This window comes from Trichechus manatus, unplaced genomic scaffold, assembly GCF_000243295.1.
Source record: "Trichechus manatus latirostris isolate Lorelei unplaced genomic scaffold, TriManLat1.0 scaffold00042, whole genome shotgun sequence".
Classification (NCBI taxonomy): Eukaryota; Metazoa; Chordata; class Mammalia; order Sirenia; family Trichechidae; genus Trichechus; species Trichechus manatus.
The window spans coordinates 3403874-3422963 of NW_004443978.1; the positions used below are offsets into that span (position 1 = coordinate 3403874).

General features: G+C 39.5%; 1 protein-coding gene and 1 non-coding gene across 6 annotated transcripts in view; one reads left to right on the top strand and one right to left on the bottom strand.

Annotated features, from left to right (window-relative positions):
• Positions 1–19090, top strand: part of NAPB (NSF attachment protein beta) — a 62902-nt gene that overhangs the window by 31067 nt on the left and 12745 nt on the right. For all 5 annotated transcript variants that reach the window (XR_002824096.1, XR_002824097.1, XM_012555582.2 and 2 more), the window contains 2 exons: positions 11452–11507; positions 11686–11770. Coding sequence is in view for 3 of the 5 variants with exons in the window: in XM_012555582.2 (XP_012411036.1) it covers positions 11452–11507; positions 11686–11770 (141 nt within the window). In the remaining 2 variants the exon portion in view is untranslated. The remainder of the gene's footprint in view (positions 1–11451; positions 11508–11685; positions 11771–19090) is intronic.
• Positions 3216–3322, bottom strand: LOC111820571 (U6 spliceosomal RNA). The gene has a single exon (XR_002824109.1). It is a non-coding gene; the product is annotated as a U6 spliceosomal RNA (small nuclear RNA).

Genomic DNA, 19090 nt, shown 5'->3' on the forward strand with positions numbered 1-19090 from the left:
TGAGATGAAGTCTCGCCATCCTTGCTTCTAAGGAGCATTCTGGCTGTACTTCTTCCAAGACAGATTTGTTCCTTCTTCTGGCAGTCCATGGTATTCAGTATTCTTTGCTAACACCACAATTCAAAGACGTCAGTTCTTTTACAGTCTTCTTTATTCATTGCCCAACTTTTGCATGCATATGAGGCGATTTATGTTATAAAAGTGTCTACAGTGACTGTTTCAGGGGTGCTCTGCAGTCCAGAGACCAGGATAATGTTGACTCTGCCACCTTCAACCTGTGGCTTCAGAAGTGACTCTGCTGTATTGGTCATTGCCATTTACCATCTGCAGGAAGGGATCAGCCTGGGAGGCTTTATGGGTCAGATCTGTTTGTTTCTAGTCAGCTCCGTGTGACGGTAACAACAACTAGTGTCATTTTCAGACATAATTCTTTAGCTTGTTTTATTCTATTTCCTGGCCTGTGCCTCTTTCCTGATTCATTGGTAGCTGCCTTGAAGCTGTTGACATGATGGGCTTGGTGGGCATACAGCACCTTTAATCTGATGTTCACGTAGTGGTAGCTCCCTTTTTTTGGTCTTAATGGAAAACATGAGTCTAAATTGACTCGATGGCAGTGGGTTTGGTTTTTGTTGTTGTTTTTGGTTTTACTATTTAAGTCAGGGACCTGCAAACCCACCATCTGTTTTTGTACACCCGCAAGCTAAAAATTATTTTTATAATTGTTATTCATTGGGGGTGGCAAAAGAATATTTCTTGATGCACAAACATTATATAAAATTGATATTTCATTGTCCACAAATAAAGCTTTATTGGAACACAGGCACATTCATTCACCTTTGTATTGTCTGTAGCTGCTTTCATGCTACAACTGCAGGGCTAAGTAGTGTGGGCCATGAATCCTAAAATATTTATTATCTAGCTTATTACAGAAGAAATTTCCTGGCCCTTGGTTTAAAGTGTTGTTCAGATTTATTGCCATTTGGGATATAGAAGCCATTGGCTTTTCCAATCCTATGAGGCCCTTATCTCTGGACTTTGTTTCCTGTTACAACTGCCTACAAACTGGCTAATTCACTTCCCATAGAGTTTTGGGCTCAGGTAAGCATATGTTCTGCTTTCCAAGTTGTCACTAAATCCCCTGTCACAGCAAGACAAGGGTTTCTAGTTTTCAAGTCTCCTACCACTGTTCCCTCTCCACTTCACTGTTAATTCAGTACCACATGTCTTAGGTTATTGTAGATGACACAGGATCAATGAAGGTAATCTACGTTGCTGTAGCAAGTCGTAGACCTAAAATATAATAGAGGTTCATATCTCTCTCACATAACAGGCCAGTGTAGCTGTAACGGATTGGGAAGTGGTGGGGACACTGGGGTTGGGTACATTCTGTCCTTCATGGTTATTTAGGAACCAGACTAACAAAAGTTCTGCTGTCTTCAGCTTGTGGCTTTCAGTGTCATTCTAGAATTAGTCATTACCGTTGTAGCTCATGGGAAGGGGAAAAGATGTGGAGAAGGATGCAAGGCATATGTATGGGCCAAGCCTGGAAGTGGCCCATAGCATGTCCGTTTATATTCCATTGGAAAGAGTTAGTCACATGGCTATCCCTAACTGTAGTGGAGCCTGAAAAATATGGTGTAGTTGGGCAGTGGTGCCTAGTCACCGTCCGGTGGCTGTGGGGAAAGATTCTTGTGTGTGTGCGTTAGGTGGAAGTGTACAGACCAAATTAGTTTCCCATTCGATAGTTTGTACATAAAGTGTTTCATTAACATTGATTTCATTCCCCACAATGTGTTAGCATTCTCTGCATTTCTGTCCTAGGTTCCCCATTTCCTTTCGTTCTGATTTCCTATCCCTTCCTACCTTCTCATTTTTGCTTTTGGGCAAATACTGTCTTTTTGATCTCATGTAATTGATTGTTGTAAGGAGTACCTTCCTCTAGGGTATTATTATTTATTTTATGGGCTTGTCTTTTTTGTTTGGCTGGAAGGTAGTCTCCGGGAATGGCTTCAGTTCTATTCTGAAGGGTGTCTTAGGGCCATAGATTTGGCGGTTCCTCCAGTCTCTGTCAGACCCGTAAGTCTGGTCTTTTTTGTGAATTTGATTTTTTGTTTCTATAATTTGTTTTCTCCCACCTTGTCCAGGAGCCTCTGTTGTGATCCCAGTCAGAGCAGTTGGTAGCTGGGCACCATCTAGTTCTTCTAGTCTCGGGGTTGTGTAGGCTGTGGTTCATGTGGTCCGTTAGTCCTTTGGACTGACTTCTCCCTCTAGTCTTTGGTTTTCTTCACTATCCTTTGCTCCGGACAGTAAGAGACCAATAGATGTATCTTAGATGGCCACTCTCAAGGTTTTAAGACCCCAGATGCTACTCACCAGAGTAGGATGCAGAACTTTATAAACTATGCTGTGCCAGTTAACGTAGATGACCCCCTAGTCTATGGTCCTTCACCTTCAAGCCTAGGAACTTCATTCCTTGAGGTGTTCGGTTATGTCTAAGAAGTTGCCCTAAATGTAGCCTTTCTGTGCTCTGTTGTCTATGTTAACACATAATGTATAAGCAGGTATGCATGTAGAAATGTCCACCACCAAACCTGTGTCTGCAGGTGGATGTGTTCCCTTACACCCTCCCACACCACTTGGTATACCTATCTGCCTGTGTATCTGTTCGTAAATTAGCATTTGTTAATACTGTTGTTGCAGGATTGTCTACGCTGTAGTAATTACCGTTGTTGCCCTGTGCTCCTGTGTTCCTCTCAGTGTCCTCCCATCCCTTACTTCTGTTTTGCTAACTTCCCCCATATAGTGTATTGCCTTTCCCTTCACCAGTATTAACACGTGTCTTCTGTCTCTCCCTCCCATCCTTGGTAACCATCAGAAAATTTTTTGTTTCGTTTTATTTTTTTCCTGTGTGTAAACCTTTTCTTGTTTCTTTATAATAGAGGTTTCATACAATATTGGTCTTTTTGTGATTGGCATATTTCACTCAGTATAATGTTCTCCGCATTCATCCATGTTGTGAAATATTTTGCAAATTTATCATTATTCTTTAGCATTGGCATAGTAGTCTGTTGTGTGTATGTACCACAGTTTGTTTTTCGATTCATCTGTTGATGGGCACTTAGATTGTTTCCATCTTTTTGCTAATGTGAATAATGTTACAGTGAACACAAGTGTGCATGTCTGTTTGTGTCACGGCTCTTATTTTTTTATTTTTTTTAAATACGGAACGCTTCATGAATTTGTGTGTCATCCTTGCACAGGGGCCATGCTAGTCTTCTCTTTATCATTACAATTTTAGTATACATACTGCCAAAGAGAGCACATGGCTCTTATTTCTTTAGGGTATATACCTAGGAATGGGATTGCTGGATCATATGGTATTTCTGTTTCTAGCTTTTTAAGGAACTGTTTTCCATAGTGGTTGTACGATTTTACATTCCACTAGCAGTGTATAAGAGTTCCAGTCTCCCCATAAGCTCTTCATTTGTTATTTTCTGTCCCCTCCCCCTTTTGGATTAGTGCCAGTAATGTCGGGCTGAGATGGGATCTCATAGTAGTTTTGATTTGCATCTCTTTTAATGGCTAATGATCGCAAGCATTTCCTCATGTGTTTATTAGCCGTCCAAGTGTCCTCTTTGGTGGAGTGTCTCTTCATATCCTTTTTAATTGGATTGTTTGTCTTTATGTTGTTGAGGTATTGAAAGTTTCTATAAATTTTAGAGATTAGAACCTTGTTGATATGTCATAGCCTAAAATTTTTTCCCAGTCTGTAGGTTCTCTTTTTACTCTTTTAGGGAAGTCTTTTGATAAGCGTAAGTGTTTAATTTTTATGAAGTCCAGTTTATCTAATTTATCTTCTGCTGTTTGTATATTTTTAGTTATGTTTGATATTCTATTTATGCCATATATTAGGGCCCCTTGTGTTGTCCTTATTTTTTCTGCCATGATTTTATATTTTTAGGCTTTGATCTGTTTTGAGTTAGTTTTTGTGTATGCTGTGAGGTATGAGTTCTGTTTCATTTTTTTGTACATGGACGTCCAGTTTTGTCAGCATCCTTTGTTAAGGAGACTGTCTTTTCCCCCACTTAATGGACTTTGGCCCTTTGTCAATGATCAGCTACCCATAGGTGGATGGATTTATGTCTAAGTTCTCAATTCTGTTCCATTGATCTGTGTGTCTGTCATTGTACCAGTACCAGCCCGTTTTGACTTTCGTGGCTGTACAGTACGTTCTGATATTAGGTAGTGTGAGGCTTCTTTTTGTTCTTCTTCTTCAATAATGCTTTACTTATCCAGGGCCTCTTTCCTTTCCATATAAAGTTGGTGATTAGTTTTTCTCTCATTAAAGAATGCTGTTAGAATTTGGGTCAGTATTGCATTATATCTGTAGTTAGCTTTGGGTAGTATTGACATTTTCACAATGTTGAGTCTTCCTATCCATGAGCATGGTATGTTTTTCCACTTACATAGGTCACTTTCGGTTTCTTGCAATTGTGTTTTGTAGTTTTTTTTGTATTGGTCTTTTATGTCCCTGGTTAGATTTATTCCTAAGTATTTTATCCTTTCGGGGGTGGGGGGAGGGCGATCATAAATGGTGTTGTTCTCCTGATTTCCATTTAAAAGTTCTCTGTGTTGGTTAGAGGAATCCAACTGATTCTTTTATATTGATCTTGTATCCTGCTACTTTGCTGAATCCTTCTATTAGTTCAGGTAGCTTTTTTGTGGAATCTTTGGGCTTTTCTATGTATAGGATCATATCATCTGTAAGTACAAATAGTTTTACTTCTTCCTTACCAGTTTGGATGCCCTTTGTTTCTTTTTATGTCTTATTGCTCTATCTAGGACTTCCAGCACAGTGTTGAGTAAGAGTAGTTGTTAAAGGCTTTGCTGTCTGGCTCCTGTTCTCAAGGGGAATGCTTTCAGTTTCTCTCCATTGAGAATAATATTTGCTGTTGGTTTTGTATAAGTGCCCTTTATTATGTTGAGGAATTTCCCTTCTATTCCTATTTTGCTGAGAGTTTTTATCAGCAGTGAGTGTTGGACTTTATCAGATGTCTTTTCATCATCGATTGAAATAATCCTATGATTCTTTTCTTTTGTTTTATTTATGTGGTGGTTGATTTTCTAATGTTGAACCATCCTTGCATACCTGGTATGAATGTCAGTTGGTCATGATGTATTATTCTTTTGATATGCTGTTTAATTCTATTCTATGCTAGAATTTTGTTGAGAATTTTTACATCTGTATTCATGAGGGATATTGACCTGTAATTTTCTTTTTTTGTGGTGTGTTTGCCTGGCTTTGATAGCAGGGTTTATGTTGGCTTCATAGAATGAATTCGGGACTATTCCTTCCTTTGCTATACTTTAAAATAGTTTGAGTAGTATCGGTGTGAGCTCTTCTCTGAATGGTTGGTAGAATTCTCCAGTGAAGCTGTCTGGGCCAGGGATTTTTTTGTTGTTATTGGGAGTTTTTTTTTTTTTTTTTAAATTACCTCTTCAGTCTCTTCTTTTGTTATGTGCCTGTTTAGTTTTTCTACCTCAGTTTGTGTTCATTTAGGTAGGCAGCGTGTGTCTAGAAATTTGTCCATTTCCTCTAGGTTTTCAAATTTGTTGGAGTACAATTTTTCATAGTATTCTGTGATGATCCTTTTTATTTCAACTGGTTGTTGTAATGTCACCCATATTGTTTCTTATTCAAGTTACTTGCTTCCTCTCCTGCTTTTCTTTTTTCGGTGTGTCCAGTGGTTTGTCATTTTTGTTGATCCTTTCCAAGAATCAACTTCTGGTCTTTTTTATTCCTTCTATTGTTTTTCTATTCTCTATTTCATTTGTTTCTTCTCTTATCTTTGTTATTTCCTTTCTTATGGTGATTGTGGGCTTCCTTTGCTGGTCTATATTTGTTCGAGTTGTAGGATTAATGTTTTGATTTTGGTCCTGTCTTCTTTTTTGATATGTGTGTTTATTGCTATAAATTGACCTCTGAGCTCTGCTTTTGCTGTGTTCCAAAGGTTTTGGTAAGATGTGTTTTCATTCTCATTTGATTCTTGGAATTTTTTTTATTCCGTCTTTGATTTCTTCTGTTACCCATTGGTTTTTAAGGAAGGTGTTATTCTGTTTCCATGTGTTTCAATTTTTTTTTTTTCCTTTCTATTCCTGTTACTGATTTCTACTTTTATGGCATTGTGATCAGAGAAACCACTGTATTTGTCACTATTTTAGATTTTGTTTAGGCTTGCTTTGTGACCTAAAATGTGGTCTTTTCTGGTGAATGTTCCATGTGTGCTGGAAAAGAATGTATACTTTGCTGCTGATGGGTCCATTTGGTTGATTATAGCATTTAGATATTCTGTATCTTCGTTGACTCTTTCTAGATGTTCTGTCTTTCACCGAAAGTGGTGTGTTTAAGTCTTCTACGATTTCTGTGGAACTGTCTATTTCTTTTTTCAGTGCTGTCAAAGTCTGTTTTATGTATTTTGGAGCCCTGTCGTTGTGTGTGTATATTTTTATTACGGTTATGTCCTTCTGTTGGATTGATCATTATATAATGTCCTTCCTTTTATAGTGAGTTTTGCCTTAAAGTCTATTTTATCAGAGATTAATTTTACCACTCCTCTTTTCTGGTTATTGTTTGGTTGATATGTTTTTTTCCATCTTTTGAGTTTAAGTTTATGTCTTTGTGTCTAAGGTGCGTCTCTTGTAGACAGCATATTTATGGATTGTGTTTTTTATCCATTCTGTCACTTTCTGTCTCTTTACTGGTTCAGTTAAGCCGTTTACATTCAGTATGATTGATAGGTACGAGTTTACTGCTGTCATTTTGTGGTACTTTTTTTGTGGTGTTGACGGTTTCTGTGTTCTGCTTAATTTTCGGTGCTGAGTTCTTTTTGTTTCTGGATTTTCTTTTCATTTCTTTCATTGTTGTTGATTTTGTGTTTACTGAGTCTTTATGTTTTTCTTTTTTCTTTTGACGAGTAGGTTTGTTAACTTTCTTTGTGATTGCCCTGAAATTTGCCTTTATTTTTCTGAGTTTAAATTGGTCTTTTATTTCTTGACATTGCCTTGACTTCTTCTCCATATGAAAGTTCTATAGCTACACTGTTTATTCCCTTTTTTGTTTTCATGTTGTTGTCATTTATCCATTGATACCTCTGGTTCCCTGTTTTCAGTCTTTCAGGTTTTTTTTTAAATTGTACTTTAGGTAAAGGTTTACAGAACAAATAGTTTCTCATTGAACAGTCAGTACACATATTGTTTTATGACATTAGTTAACAATCCCACAACGTGTCAACCCTCTCCCTTCTCGACCTTTTTTTTTTTTTTAATTTGGTGAAAATATACATAGCCAAAGATACACCATTTCAAAAATTCCTACATGTACAATTCAGTGACATCGATTATGTTCTTCCAGTTGTGCTGCTATTCTCACTTTAGATGAAGGTTTATAGAACAAAATAGTTTTTCATTAAAAAGTTAGTACACATGTTGCCCTGTGACAATGGTTAACAACCCCACTACAGGTCAACACTGTCCTTACTCAACCTTGGGTTCCCTATCACCAGCTTTCCTGTCCCCTTCTGCCTTCTAGTCCTTGTCCCTGGACTCCTGTGCCTCATTAGTCCCATTTTGTTTTATGGGGCTGTCCAATCCCCGGCTGAACGGTGAACCTCGGAAGTGACTTCACCACTGAGCTAAAAGGGTGTCTGGGGGCCATATTCTCGGGGTTTCTCCAGTCTCTTTCAGGCCAGTAAGTCTAGTCTTTTTTGTGTGTGTTAGAATTTTGTTCTATATCCTTCTTCAGCTCTGTCCAGAACCCTCTATTGTGATCCCGGTCAGAGCAGTCTGTCGTGGTATCTGGGCACCATCTAGCTGTACTGGACTCAGTCCCGTGGAGGCCTTGGTAGATGTGGTCCATTAATCCTTTGGACTAATCTTTTCCTTGTGTTCTGTTCTGTTCATTCTCCGTTGCTCCTGAAGAAGTGAGACCAGTGGAGTATCTTAGATGGCTGCTCATAGGCTTTTAAGACCTCAGATGCTACTCACCAAGGTAGAATGTAGAACATTGTCTTTATAAACTGTGTTATGCCAATTGAGCTAGATGTTCCCCGAGACCATGGTCCCCACAGGCTCCGCCCAGCAGTTCAGTCCCTCAGGGAGTTTGGATGTGTCTTTGGAGCTTCCATGACTTTTCCTTGTACAAGTTGTGCTGGTTTCCCCAGTATTGTGTACTGTCTCAGCCTTCACCAAAGATACCACTTATCTATTGTCTGTTTAGCATTCCCCCCCACCCTCCCATCCCTTGTAACCAACAAAGATTGTTACTTTTTGTGTAAACTTTTTCATGAATTTTTACAATAGAGGTCTCATACAGTATTTGTCTTTTTGTGATTGACTTATTTCACTTAGCATAATGTTCTCCAGTTTCATCCATGTATGTGTCACAGATTCATCATTGTTCTTTATCGTTGCATAGTACTCCATTGTGTGTATGTGCCATAGTTTATCCGTTCATCTGTTGATGGGCATCTAGGTAGGTTTGTTTTATTTTTGAGAATTCTTTATCTAAGTTGATACCTGGCTGATGCTGTCCTGTATCCTAATCTCAGGTTGTTGTCTGATGTTGATTCTCTATCTGAAAGACTCCCTTTAATATTTTTTTGTAAGTTTGGTCTGTTTTTTACAAATTCTCTTAATTTCTGTTTATCTGGAAATGTCCTAATTTCACCATTGTATTTGAGAGATAGTTTTACTGGATATATAATTCTTGGTTGGCAGTTTTTTTCTTTCAAGGTTTCATGTATGTCATCCCATTGCCTTCTTGCCTGTATGGTTTCTGCTGAGTAATCAGATCTTACTTATTCTATTGGCTCTCCTTTCCGGTGACTTTTCACTTTTCCCAAGCTTCTCCCGGTATTCTTTCTTTGTCTTTGGTTTTGGCAAGTTTGATTATGATATGTCTTGGTGACTTTCTTTTGAGGTCTATCTTGTGTGGAGTTCATTGAGCTTCTTGGATGGATATCGTCTCATCTTTCCTGATACCAGGTAAGTTTTCTGCCAGAAAATCTTCAACAATTCTCTCTGTTTTCCATTGCCTCTGTCTGTTTTGAAACTTCAGTCGTGCACAGATTTTTCCTCTTGATATTGTCCCACATAATTCTTAGGCTTTCTTCATTCTTTTTTCTGATCTTTTCTCGAATTGGTGTCAGGGTATTTGTCTTCAGTTTCGCTGATTCTTTCTTCTATTATTTGAATTCTGCTCCTAGTTCCTTCTGTTGAGTTCTCTATTTCTGAAATTTTCTTATTAATATTTTGGATTTCTAGTTGCTGTTTTTGTACAGTTTCTGATTGTCTGTTTCGTAGTTTTGTTCTTATATTGTTTTCCTGAATTTTTCTGTTGCTTTGTCTGTGTTTTCCTTGGTTTTGACTGTATTTTCCATCTCTCTCTTGATCTCTTGGTGAGCCCTGTATAATAGTCTTTTGAATTCCTTATCAAGTAGTTCCACTGCCATTTCTTCCTCCAGAAGGTTTTCTGGTTCTTTATTTTGGTCACTTGCTAGAGCCATGTTGTCCTGCTTCTTTATTTGATTTGATATTGTCTGTTGTCTCCGAGGCATCAAGAAGTTACTATATTTTATTAATGTATTCTATGTTTGCTTGCTACGTCCTGACTTTTTGTTTTGTTTTGATATATCTAAGTAGGCTGGGCTTGAGTGCTACTCTGGTCACTAATCTGGCCTCATTGAAGCTCTTACCTCTTGTCTCCAGGTGGGTGGTGCAGTGACTGGGTGCATGAGTGCAGGTCTCTGTTGGCTGGGCTTGTGGGGCTGCTGAGGATATAGGTGACATTGCTGATGAGGTGATGTATGTGTCCGGCTGGTCACCTTGCTGTGGGTCAGAGGACATTCTCCATGGTTGCTGGGTTGAGTGTTGTGTGTACCGTCTACCAATTGCTGGGTGGTCTGGACCGGGGTACCTGGGTTGTCAGTCACCAGGTGAGTGGTGCGGAAACTCTCAGCAGTGGTCCCCACCAGGTAGAGCTGTGCAGGGGTGTTCGGAGCAAGCCCAAGCCTCTGGTTACGTTGAGTGGGGGAGGGGGCAAGGCGGGGAGGATGTTGCCTGTCCATAGGTACTTAGTTGGAGGGCATACCACTGTTCACTAGAGTGCATCGTGAAGGAGGTTATACAGCCAGTCCTCGGTCCCCTGGCACGAGTGGCTGGTGGGAGTAGGAGGAACCTCTGGGCCCTGGTGCAAGTGGCTGGAAGGAGTGAGAGACTCCACCAGCCCTATAGGAGGCATTGCAGGACCATGGGCCTCCAGCGTGAGTGGCTGGAGGTAGAGGTAGGAGTCTCTGCCAGCCCTGTAGGAGGCACTGCAGGACTGTAGGTCCCCCAGCATGAGTGGCTAGAGGGGGTAGGAGTCTCTGCTGGCCCTGTAGGAGGTACTGCAGGACTTGTGGGCCCCTGGCATGAGTGGCTGGAGGCAGTGGGAGGCTCTGCCAGCCCTGTAGGGGCACTGCAGGACTGTGGGCCCCTGGCGTGAGTGGCTGGGTGGGTAGTAGTCTCTGCCACCCCTAGTAGTCTCTGCCAGCCCGGTAGGGGCACTGCAGGACTGTGGGCCCCCGGCGTGAGTGGCTGGAGGGGTAGGAGTCTCTGCCAGCCCTATTGGGGCACTGCAGGACTGGGCCCCTGGCGTGAGTGGCTGAGCAAAGGGGCAGGTGCTTTCAGTCTGTAGGCTCCTGGCCTAAGGGGTAGGACAGTGGTAGCTACCGCTGGACTCTGATTGTGGGCAGGGAGCGGGATGGGTGAGGAGGGTAGAGGCATCCCCAGGCCAGAGAGCCTCTGGAACAGTGGGGCTGTGGTGGTCGTGGTGGGTGGGTGCGTGCACTTAACTTTCACAGGGCAGGAGCACTCCTGCCTGGCTCTGGACATGAGTGCAGAGTTGCTCCCACTTGGCTGTACCAGGCCATGGGGGTTTTGGCTGGGAGCGCTGCTTGTTTCGTCTCAATATGGCTGCACGTGCAGGTTCAGCTAGCAGGGCACAGGTGATCCGTAGTTCTCTGTGTCTGCTGTTTTTAGACTCTCTCTCCTTTCACTTGGCACTTGGTCCAATTCTTCAGCCTTGTCTTGTTGTCTAGGCTTCAGAAGTTGTCATCTGTATCTGATTCACTTGTTTTCTCCGGTCTTGTTGTAAGAGGGATGTTACAAAGTGTGTAACTACTCTTCCGTCTTGGACTGCCTGTGTGGGGAAAGATTTTGATGGACAGTGAACATTCTCCCACCAGGAGGCTTCTGGAGGTGCTGCTTTCTTGTATTCCCTAAATGAAATAATTCAAGTTGTGAAAATAGTGCTGTTGGAATAGGTTAGTTATAAGAAAAATACCCATGCAGATGTGGTTTTTAAATGCAACTTTTCAAACGAATAGTTTGTGAATAAAATATATGTGTTTTCAGGCTATTGCACATTATGAACAATCTGCTGATTATTACAAAGGAGAAGAATCCAACAGGCAAGTATGTTTTCCTCACTGTACTTAGCAGGATTGTATTATGTGTGATAAAAGACAAATCTTTATTACGCTTTATGTAATGTATATAGTGTTCGTTCCAAACGAAGGGTATTGGGGCTCATGCTCACATCTTTGTTTTTCCACTGGATTGTTCTTTACCTGTGGTTCTTGATTTCAGCTCTGCTAACAAGTGTCTGCTGAAGGTAGCAGCTTATGCTGCCCAGCTTGAGCAGTACCAGAAAGCCATTGAGATCTATGAGCAGGTGAGTCATTTCAGATAGAACCCATTCTGAGTAATTTTATTTAAATTAAGAGTTTTTGTTTATTTTTTATTTTTATTGAAACATATTCACGTCATACAGTTCACTCTTTTAAACAGTACATGTCAGTGGTTCTTAGTGTACAGTCTTCTCTCGGTATCCTCAGGGGACTGGTTCCAGGACCAGCCATGGATACCAAAATCCATGGATGCTTAAGTCCATTATATAAAATGGCATAGTATTTGCATATAACCTAGGCACATCCTGCTGTATACTTTAAATCGTCTCTAGATTACTTGTAATACCTAATACAATGTAAATGCTATGTAAATAGTTGTTATACTGTATTGTATAGGGAATAATGACAAGGAAAAAAAATCTTGTTTTTTATTCCTCTGAATATTTTTGAACCATGGTTGGTTGAACCCACGAATGCAGAGCCCGTGAATACAGAGGGCCAGCTGTATTCTCCAAGTTGTGTAACCATCACCGGTATCTAATTCCAGAACATTTTCATCACTCCGTAAAGAAACCCCATACTTATATGCTGTTAATCCCCATAGTTCCTTTCCTTTAATGCCAGACAACCACTAATCTACCTTGTCTGTAAAGATTTGCTTATTCTGGACCCTTCATATAGATGGAATCAAGCAATATATGGTCTTTTGTTACTGGTTTATTTCACTTAGCATAGTGTTTTCAAGATTCATCTGTATCGTAGCTTGTATCAGTGCCTCATTCCTTTTTATGGCTTAATAATAGTTTACAATTTGTTTAATCCGTTCATCAACTGATGGACATTTGGGTTGTTTCCACTTTTTGGCTATTATGAATAATGCCATTTGAGCATTTTTGTACAAGTTTTTGTGTTGGGTGTATGTTTTCCGTTCTCCTGGTTATATACTTAGGAGTGGAACTGCTGGGTCACATGGTAAGCCCACGTTTAACTTTTTGAGGAACCACCAAACTGTTTTCCAAACTGGCTGTACCATTCTAACCAGCAGTGTATGGAGGGTTCCTTGCCAACACTTGTTACTCTTCGTTGGTTTTTTATTATAGCCATCCTAGTAGGTATGAAGTATTATCTCATTGTGGTTTTGACTTGCATTTTCCTATGATGTTGAGCATTTTTTCACGGGCTTACTGGCCCTTTGTATATCTTCAGTGAGGAACTGTCTATTCAAATTATTTGCCCATTTTTAAATTGGGTTATTAGTCTTTTTATTATTGAATTGTAAGAGTTCTTTACATATTCTGGATACTAGTCCCTTATCCAATATCTGATTTGCATGTATTTCGTCTCATTCTCATTTGTCTTTCACTTTCTTGATAGTGTCCTTTGAAATACAAGTTTTTTTTTCTCATATGTGTGTATATATATATATTGTACTTCACATGAAGGTTTACAAAACAAATAGTTTCTTATTAAATAGTCAGTACACGTATGGTTTTATGACATTGGTTAACAACCCCACGACATGTCAACACTCTCCCTTTTCGACCTTGGAGGACCCTTCTTTTTTTTTGGTGAAAATATACATAGCCAAAGTTACACCATTTCTCAAAAGTTTCTACATGTACAATTTAGTGACATTAATTACATTCTTCCAGTTTTGCTGCTATTCTCACTATCCTTTTCCAAATTATTCCATCACCATTATCTTCAACTCACTGCCCCCTAGGCTTCCCATCAAACCTTTTGAGTTGCTGTTGTCAATTTGATCTCACATAGATAAATTTTTTTTTTTTTTTTTTGTACCTTAGGTGAAGGTTTGCAGAATAGTTTCTCATTAAATAGTGGGTACACATATTGCCCTATGATAATGGTTAACAACCCCACGACATGTCAACACTGTCCCTTCTCAACCTTGGGTTCCCTGTCACCAGCTTTCTTGTCCCTGGACTACTGTGCCTCATTAGTCCTGTTTTGTTATATGAGGCTGTCCAGTCCCTGGCTGAACGGTGAACTTCGGGAGTGACTTCACCACTGAGCTAAAAGGGTGTCTGGGGGCTGTACTCTTGGGGTTTCTCCAATCTGTCAAATCTAGTCTTTTTTTTGTGACTTAGAATTTTGTTCTACATCCTTTTCCAGCTCTGTCCAGGACCCTCTATTGTGATCCCGGTCAGAGCAGTCTATGGTGGTAGCCGAGCACCATCTAGCTGTACTGGACTCAGTCTGGTAGAGGCCATGGTAGCTGTGGTTCATTAGTCCTTTGGACAGATTTTTTCCTTATATCCTGTTCTCTTCATTTCTTCCTTGCTCCTGAAGGGGTGAGACCAGTGGAGTATCTTAGATGGCTGCTCACAGGCTTTAAAGACCTCAGACACTACTCACCAAGGTAGAATATAGAACATTGTCTTTATAAACTGTGTTATGCCAGTTGAGCTAGATGTTCCCCGAGACCGTGGTCCCCACAGCCCTCCGCCCAGCAATTCAGTCCCTCAGGGAGTTTGGATCTGTCTGTGGAGCTTCTATGACCTTTCCTTGTACAAGTTGTGCTGGCTTCCCCAGTATTGTGTACTGTCTTACCCTTCACCAAAGTTACCACTTATTTGTTGTCTATTTAGATTCCCCCCCACTCCTCCCATCCCTCATAACCAGCAAAGATAGTTTCTTTTTGTGTGTAAACTTTTACATGAGTTTTTACAGTAGAGGTCTCATATAGTATTTGTCCTTTTGAGGTTGACTTATTTCATTCAGCATAATATCCTCCAGTTTCATCCATATTATGAGATATGTCACAGATTCATCATTGTTCTTTATTGTTGCATACTACTCCATTGTGAAACACAAGTTTTTAATTTTGATGAAGTCTAATTTATCTTCTTTCTTTTGTTGTGCTTTTGGTGTCATATCTAAGAAACCACTGCATAGGCTAGGGTCATGAAGATTTATACCTGTGTTTTCTATAAGAGTTTTATTGTTTTAACTCTTACATTCAGGTCTTTTACTCATTTTGAGTTAATTTTTGTATATGAATACTTGTATGGTCCAACTTCTGTTGCATGTGGATATCTAGTGGTCCCAGCACCATTTGTCAAAAAGACTATTCTTTCCTCATTGAACTGTCTTGTCACCCTTGTTGAAAATCAGTTGACCATAGATGTATGGGTTTATTTCTGAACTCTCAATTCTATTCCATTGATTGATGTGTCTAACCTTATGCCAGTTACTATTTTGATTATTGTAGCTTCTTAGTAAGTTTTAAAATCGAGAAGTATGAATCCCCCAACTTTGTCCTTTTTCAAGATTGTTTTGGCTATTCTGGGTCTTTTGCATTTCTATATGAATTTTAGGATCAAATGTCAGTTTCTACAAACAACCCATTTGGGACTTTGATAGGGATTGTATTGAATCTGTAGATCAGTTTGGAGAGTACTGCCATCTTAACAATACAAGTCTTCAATATATGAACACAAGATGCCACTTTGCATTTAACAAATCTTGTGTTTGTTTAGTTAAGTAACTTACTCCTAAGTATTTTAATCTTTCTGATGTTATTGTAAATGTAATTATTTTCTTAATTTCCTCTTCAGGTTGTTCATTGGTAGTGTATAGAAACAAAACTGATTTTTTTTTTTTAAATGGTTTAGGTGAAAATTTACAACGCAAATTAGTTTCTCATTCAAAAACTTGTACACAAATTGTTTTCTGACATTGGTTGCAATCCCTGCAATGTGTCAACACTCTCCCCTTTTCCCTTTCCACCCCGGGTTCCCCATGTCCATTCGTCCAGGTCTCCTGTCCCTTCCTGCCTTCTTGTCTTTGCTTTTGCACAGATGTTTGCTTCTTCTTTTTTTTTTTAGTTGTGCTTTAAGTGAAAGTTTATAGTTCAAGTCAGTTTCTCATACAAAAATTTATATACACATTGCTATGTGACCCTAGCTGCTCTCCCTGTAATGTAACAGCACACTCCTCCTTTCCACCCCGGATTTCCCATGTTCATTCAGCTAGCTCCTGTCCCTTTTTGCCTTCTCATCTCACCTCCGGACAGGAGCTGCCCATTTAGTCTTGTGTATCTACTTGAGCTAAGAGGCACTCTCTTCACGAGTATCATTTTATGTCCTACAGTCCAGTCTAATCTTTGTCTGAAGAGGTGGCTTAGAGAATGGTTGCAGTTCTGGGCTATGGAGAGTCCTGGAACCATGTCTTCTGGGGTCCTTCCAGTCTCAGTCAAACCATTAAGTCTGGTCTTTTTACTAGAATTTGAGTTTTGCACCCCACTTTTCTCCTCCATCAGGAACTCTCTGTTGTGTTCCCTGTCAGGGTGGTCATTGGTGGTAGCCGGGCACCATCTCGTTCTTCTGGTCTCAGGCTGATGGAGTCTCTGGTTTATGTGGCCCTTTCTGTCTCTTGGGCTAATATTTTCCTTGTGTCTTTGATGTTCTTCATTCTGCTTTGCTCCAAGGGGGTTGGGACCAATTGATATATCTTAGATGGCCGCTTGCTAGCTTTTAAGACACCAGATGCCACTCATCAAAGTGAGATGCAGAACATTTTCTTAATAAACTTTGTTATGCCAGTTGACCTAGATGTCCGCCAGACCCCCACCCCTGCTACTCTGTCCCTCGAAGTGTTTGGTTGTATTCAGGAAACTTCTTAGCTCTTGGTTTAGTCCAGTTGTGCTGACTTCCCCTGTATTGTATGTTGTCCTTCTCTTCACCTAAGATAATTCTTATCTACTACCTAGTTAGCGAATACCCATCTCCCTCCTTCCCTACCCTCGTAACCGTCAAAGAATGTTTTCTTCTGAAACACAACTGATTTTTACATATTGATTTTGTATCCTGCAACCTCACTGAACTTATTTATTACCTTTAATAATTTTGTTGTGGATTTCTTAGGATTTTCTTTATATAAGGTTATGTCATCTGCAAATACCAATAGTTTCACTGCTTTCTTTCCAGTCTGGTTGCCTTTTATTTAGTTTTCTTGTCGATTACCCTGACTAGAACCTTCAGTATGTTCAGTAGAAGTAGCAAGAGTGAACATGCTATCTTTCTTGTTCCTGATCCACAGGGAAAGCTTTTAGTCTTTTACCATTAAGTGTGATGTTAGCTGTTAGATTTTCATAGATGCCCTTTATTAGTTTGAGGAAGTTCCCTTTTCTGCCTGTTTTGTTGAATGTCTTTATCATCAGAGGGTGTTGAATTTTGTCAAATGCTTTTTTGGCGTTTACTGAGATGCATGTGGGTTTTGTCTATTATTCTATTAAAATGATGTATTGATTTCCACATATTGAACCAACCTTACATTCTTATGATAAATCCCACTTGGTGATTGCAAATTTTGGGTGTCCCCAAGACCACCCTTCTGACACCAACTATAAATTCAGGCATCCCTAAGACCACCCTCAGGTTTTGCTAGAAGGACTCAGAACTCTCTGAAAGCTAGTATACTCATGGTTACAGTTTATTACAGTAAAACAATACAGATTAAAATCAGCCAAGGAAAGAAGCACGTAGGGCAGGGTCCAGGAGAGTTCCCAATGGAGTTGTGCCAACTACACTTTTCCCAGCAACCATGTGTGGCAGTACGCAGAGTTATTGCCAACCAGGGAAGCTCACCCAAACCTTATAGCCAGTTTTTATTGGAACTCAGTCACGTAGGTATTGTTGACTACCTGTATGCCTGAGCTTATCTCCAGCCCCTCCAGACAGGGACGGATTACTCAATAAGCAAGGTACACATGGGCGTAGTTGTGCTTACTTACTAGTTAGTAGTGCACAATTTTACTTCTTTTTAACCACATCTTTGTGAAATTATTCTTTACAGATGAGTAAGTAAATGCAATTAAGCCCCTGTGTACCTTGCTTACTGGGTAATCCGCCTCTGCTTCCAGAGGTCAAGCTAATACCATGTGGCTCAAGGCCCCCAGGTAAACAAACACATTCTTAACAGGCAGAATATTCCAGCCTCACAGGATTACCTTCAGGAGCTGAGGGCAAGGCCAGACCTGTCTTTAGGCAGAGTTAATCTAATCCTTTACTGACAGTCATGGTGTGTAATCCTTTTTCTATGTTGCTAGAATTGGTTTCTCTTATTTTGTTGAGGATTTTGCCTCTATATTTGTAAGGAATATTGATCTTTGGTTTTATGATGTCTTTGTCTGGTTTTGGTATCGAGGTTGTACTGAATTTATAGAACGAATTGGGAATTGTTCTCTCCTTTTTTTTTGGGACTTTGTGAAGTATTGGTGTTAATTCTTTTATAAACATTTGGTAGAATTCATTGCATTTCTGTATTGTTTCCTGTTGTCAGTTTCATTGGTTTCTGCTGTTATCTTTATTATTTCCTTGCTTTTGTTTCCTGGGATATATTTTGTTCTTCTTATTCTAGGTAATTAAGGTAGAAATTTAGGTTATTGACTTAGACTTTTCTTTTTTTGTTAATGTATGCATTTTAGTTCTGTAAATTTTCCTGTCACACTGCTTTGGTTATGTCTCACAAATTTTGTTGTTATATTTTCATATTTAATTCAGAACACTGTTTTTTCACTTCCATTGAAACTTCCTTTTTGACCCATGGATTATTTAGAAGTGTCTTATTTCCAAGTATTTGGATTTTTTTTTTTGTTGTTATCTTTCTGTTGGTGATTTCTAGTTTGATTCCATTGTGGTGAGAGAACACACTCTGTATGATTCTAATTCTTATAAATTTGTTGAGGTTTGTTTTATGGCTTGGCATGTGGTCTGTCTTGGCATATGTTCCGTGGACACTTCAATGAAAAGAATGTGCATTCTGGTATCGTTGAGTGGAATGTTCCATAAATATCAATTAGATCCTATTGGTTAATAGCATTGTTAAGTTTTTCTATATCTTTATTGATTTTTTTTGTCTAGTTGTTCCATCAGTTGCTGAGAGGGTGTTGCAGTCTCCAGCTATAATTGTGGATTTGTATATTTCCCCTTTCATTTCTATCGGGTTTTGCTTTACCTGTTTTTTAGCTCTGTTTAGTGCATACACATTTGGTATTAGTATGTCTTCTTGGTGGGCTGAATCTTTTATCATTGTATAGTATCTCCCTCTATCTCTGGTAGTTGTTTTCATTGGTGTATTTGGACCATTTACATGTAATGTAATTGTTCATGTGTTTAGGCTTAAGGCTGCGATTTTATTTTCTTTTTGTGCTGTTTTTTGCTTCTTTTTTTTCTGTCTTCCTGTGGGTAACTTGAACATTTTTCAGAATTCTACTTTGTCTTACCTATAGTGTTTTGTTTTTTTAATTTTATTTATTTTGTTCTTGTGGTTGAGAATATACCAGCAAAATACACACCAATTCAACAGTTTCTACATGTACCATTTAGTGACATTGATTACAC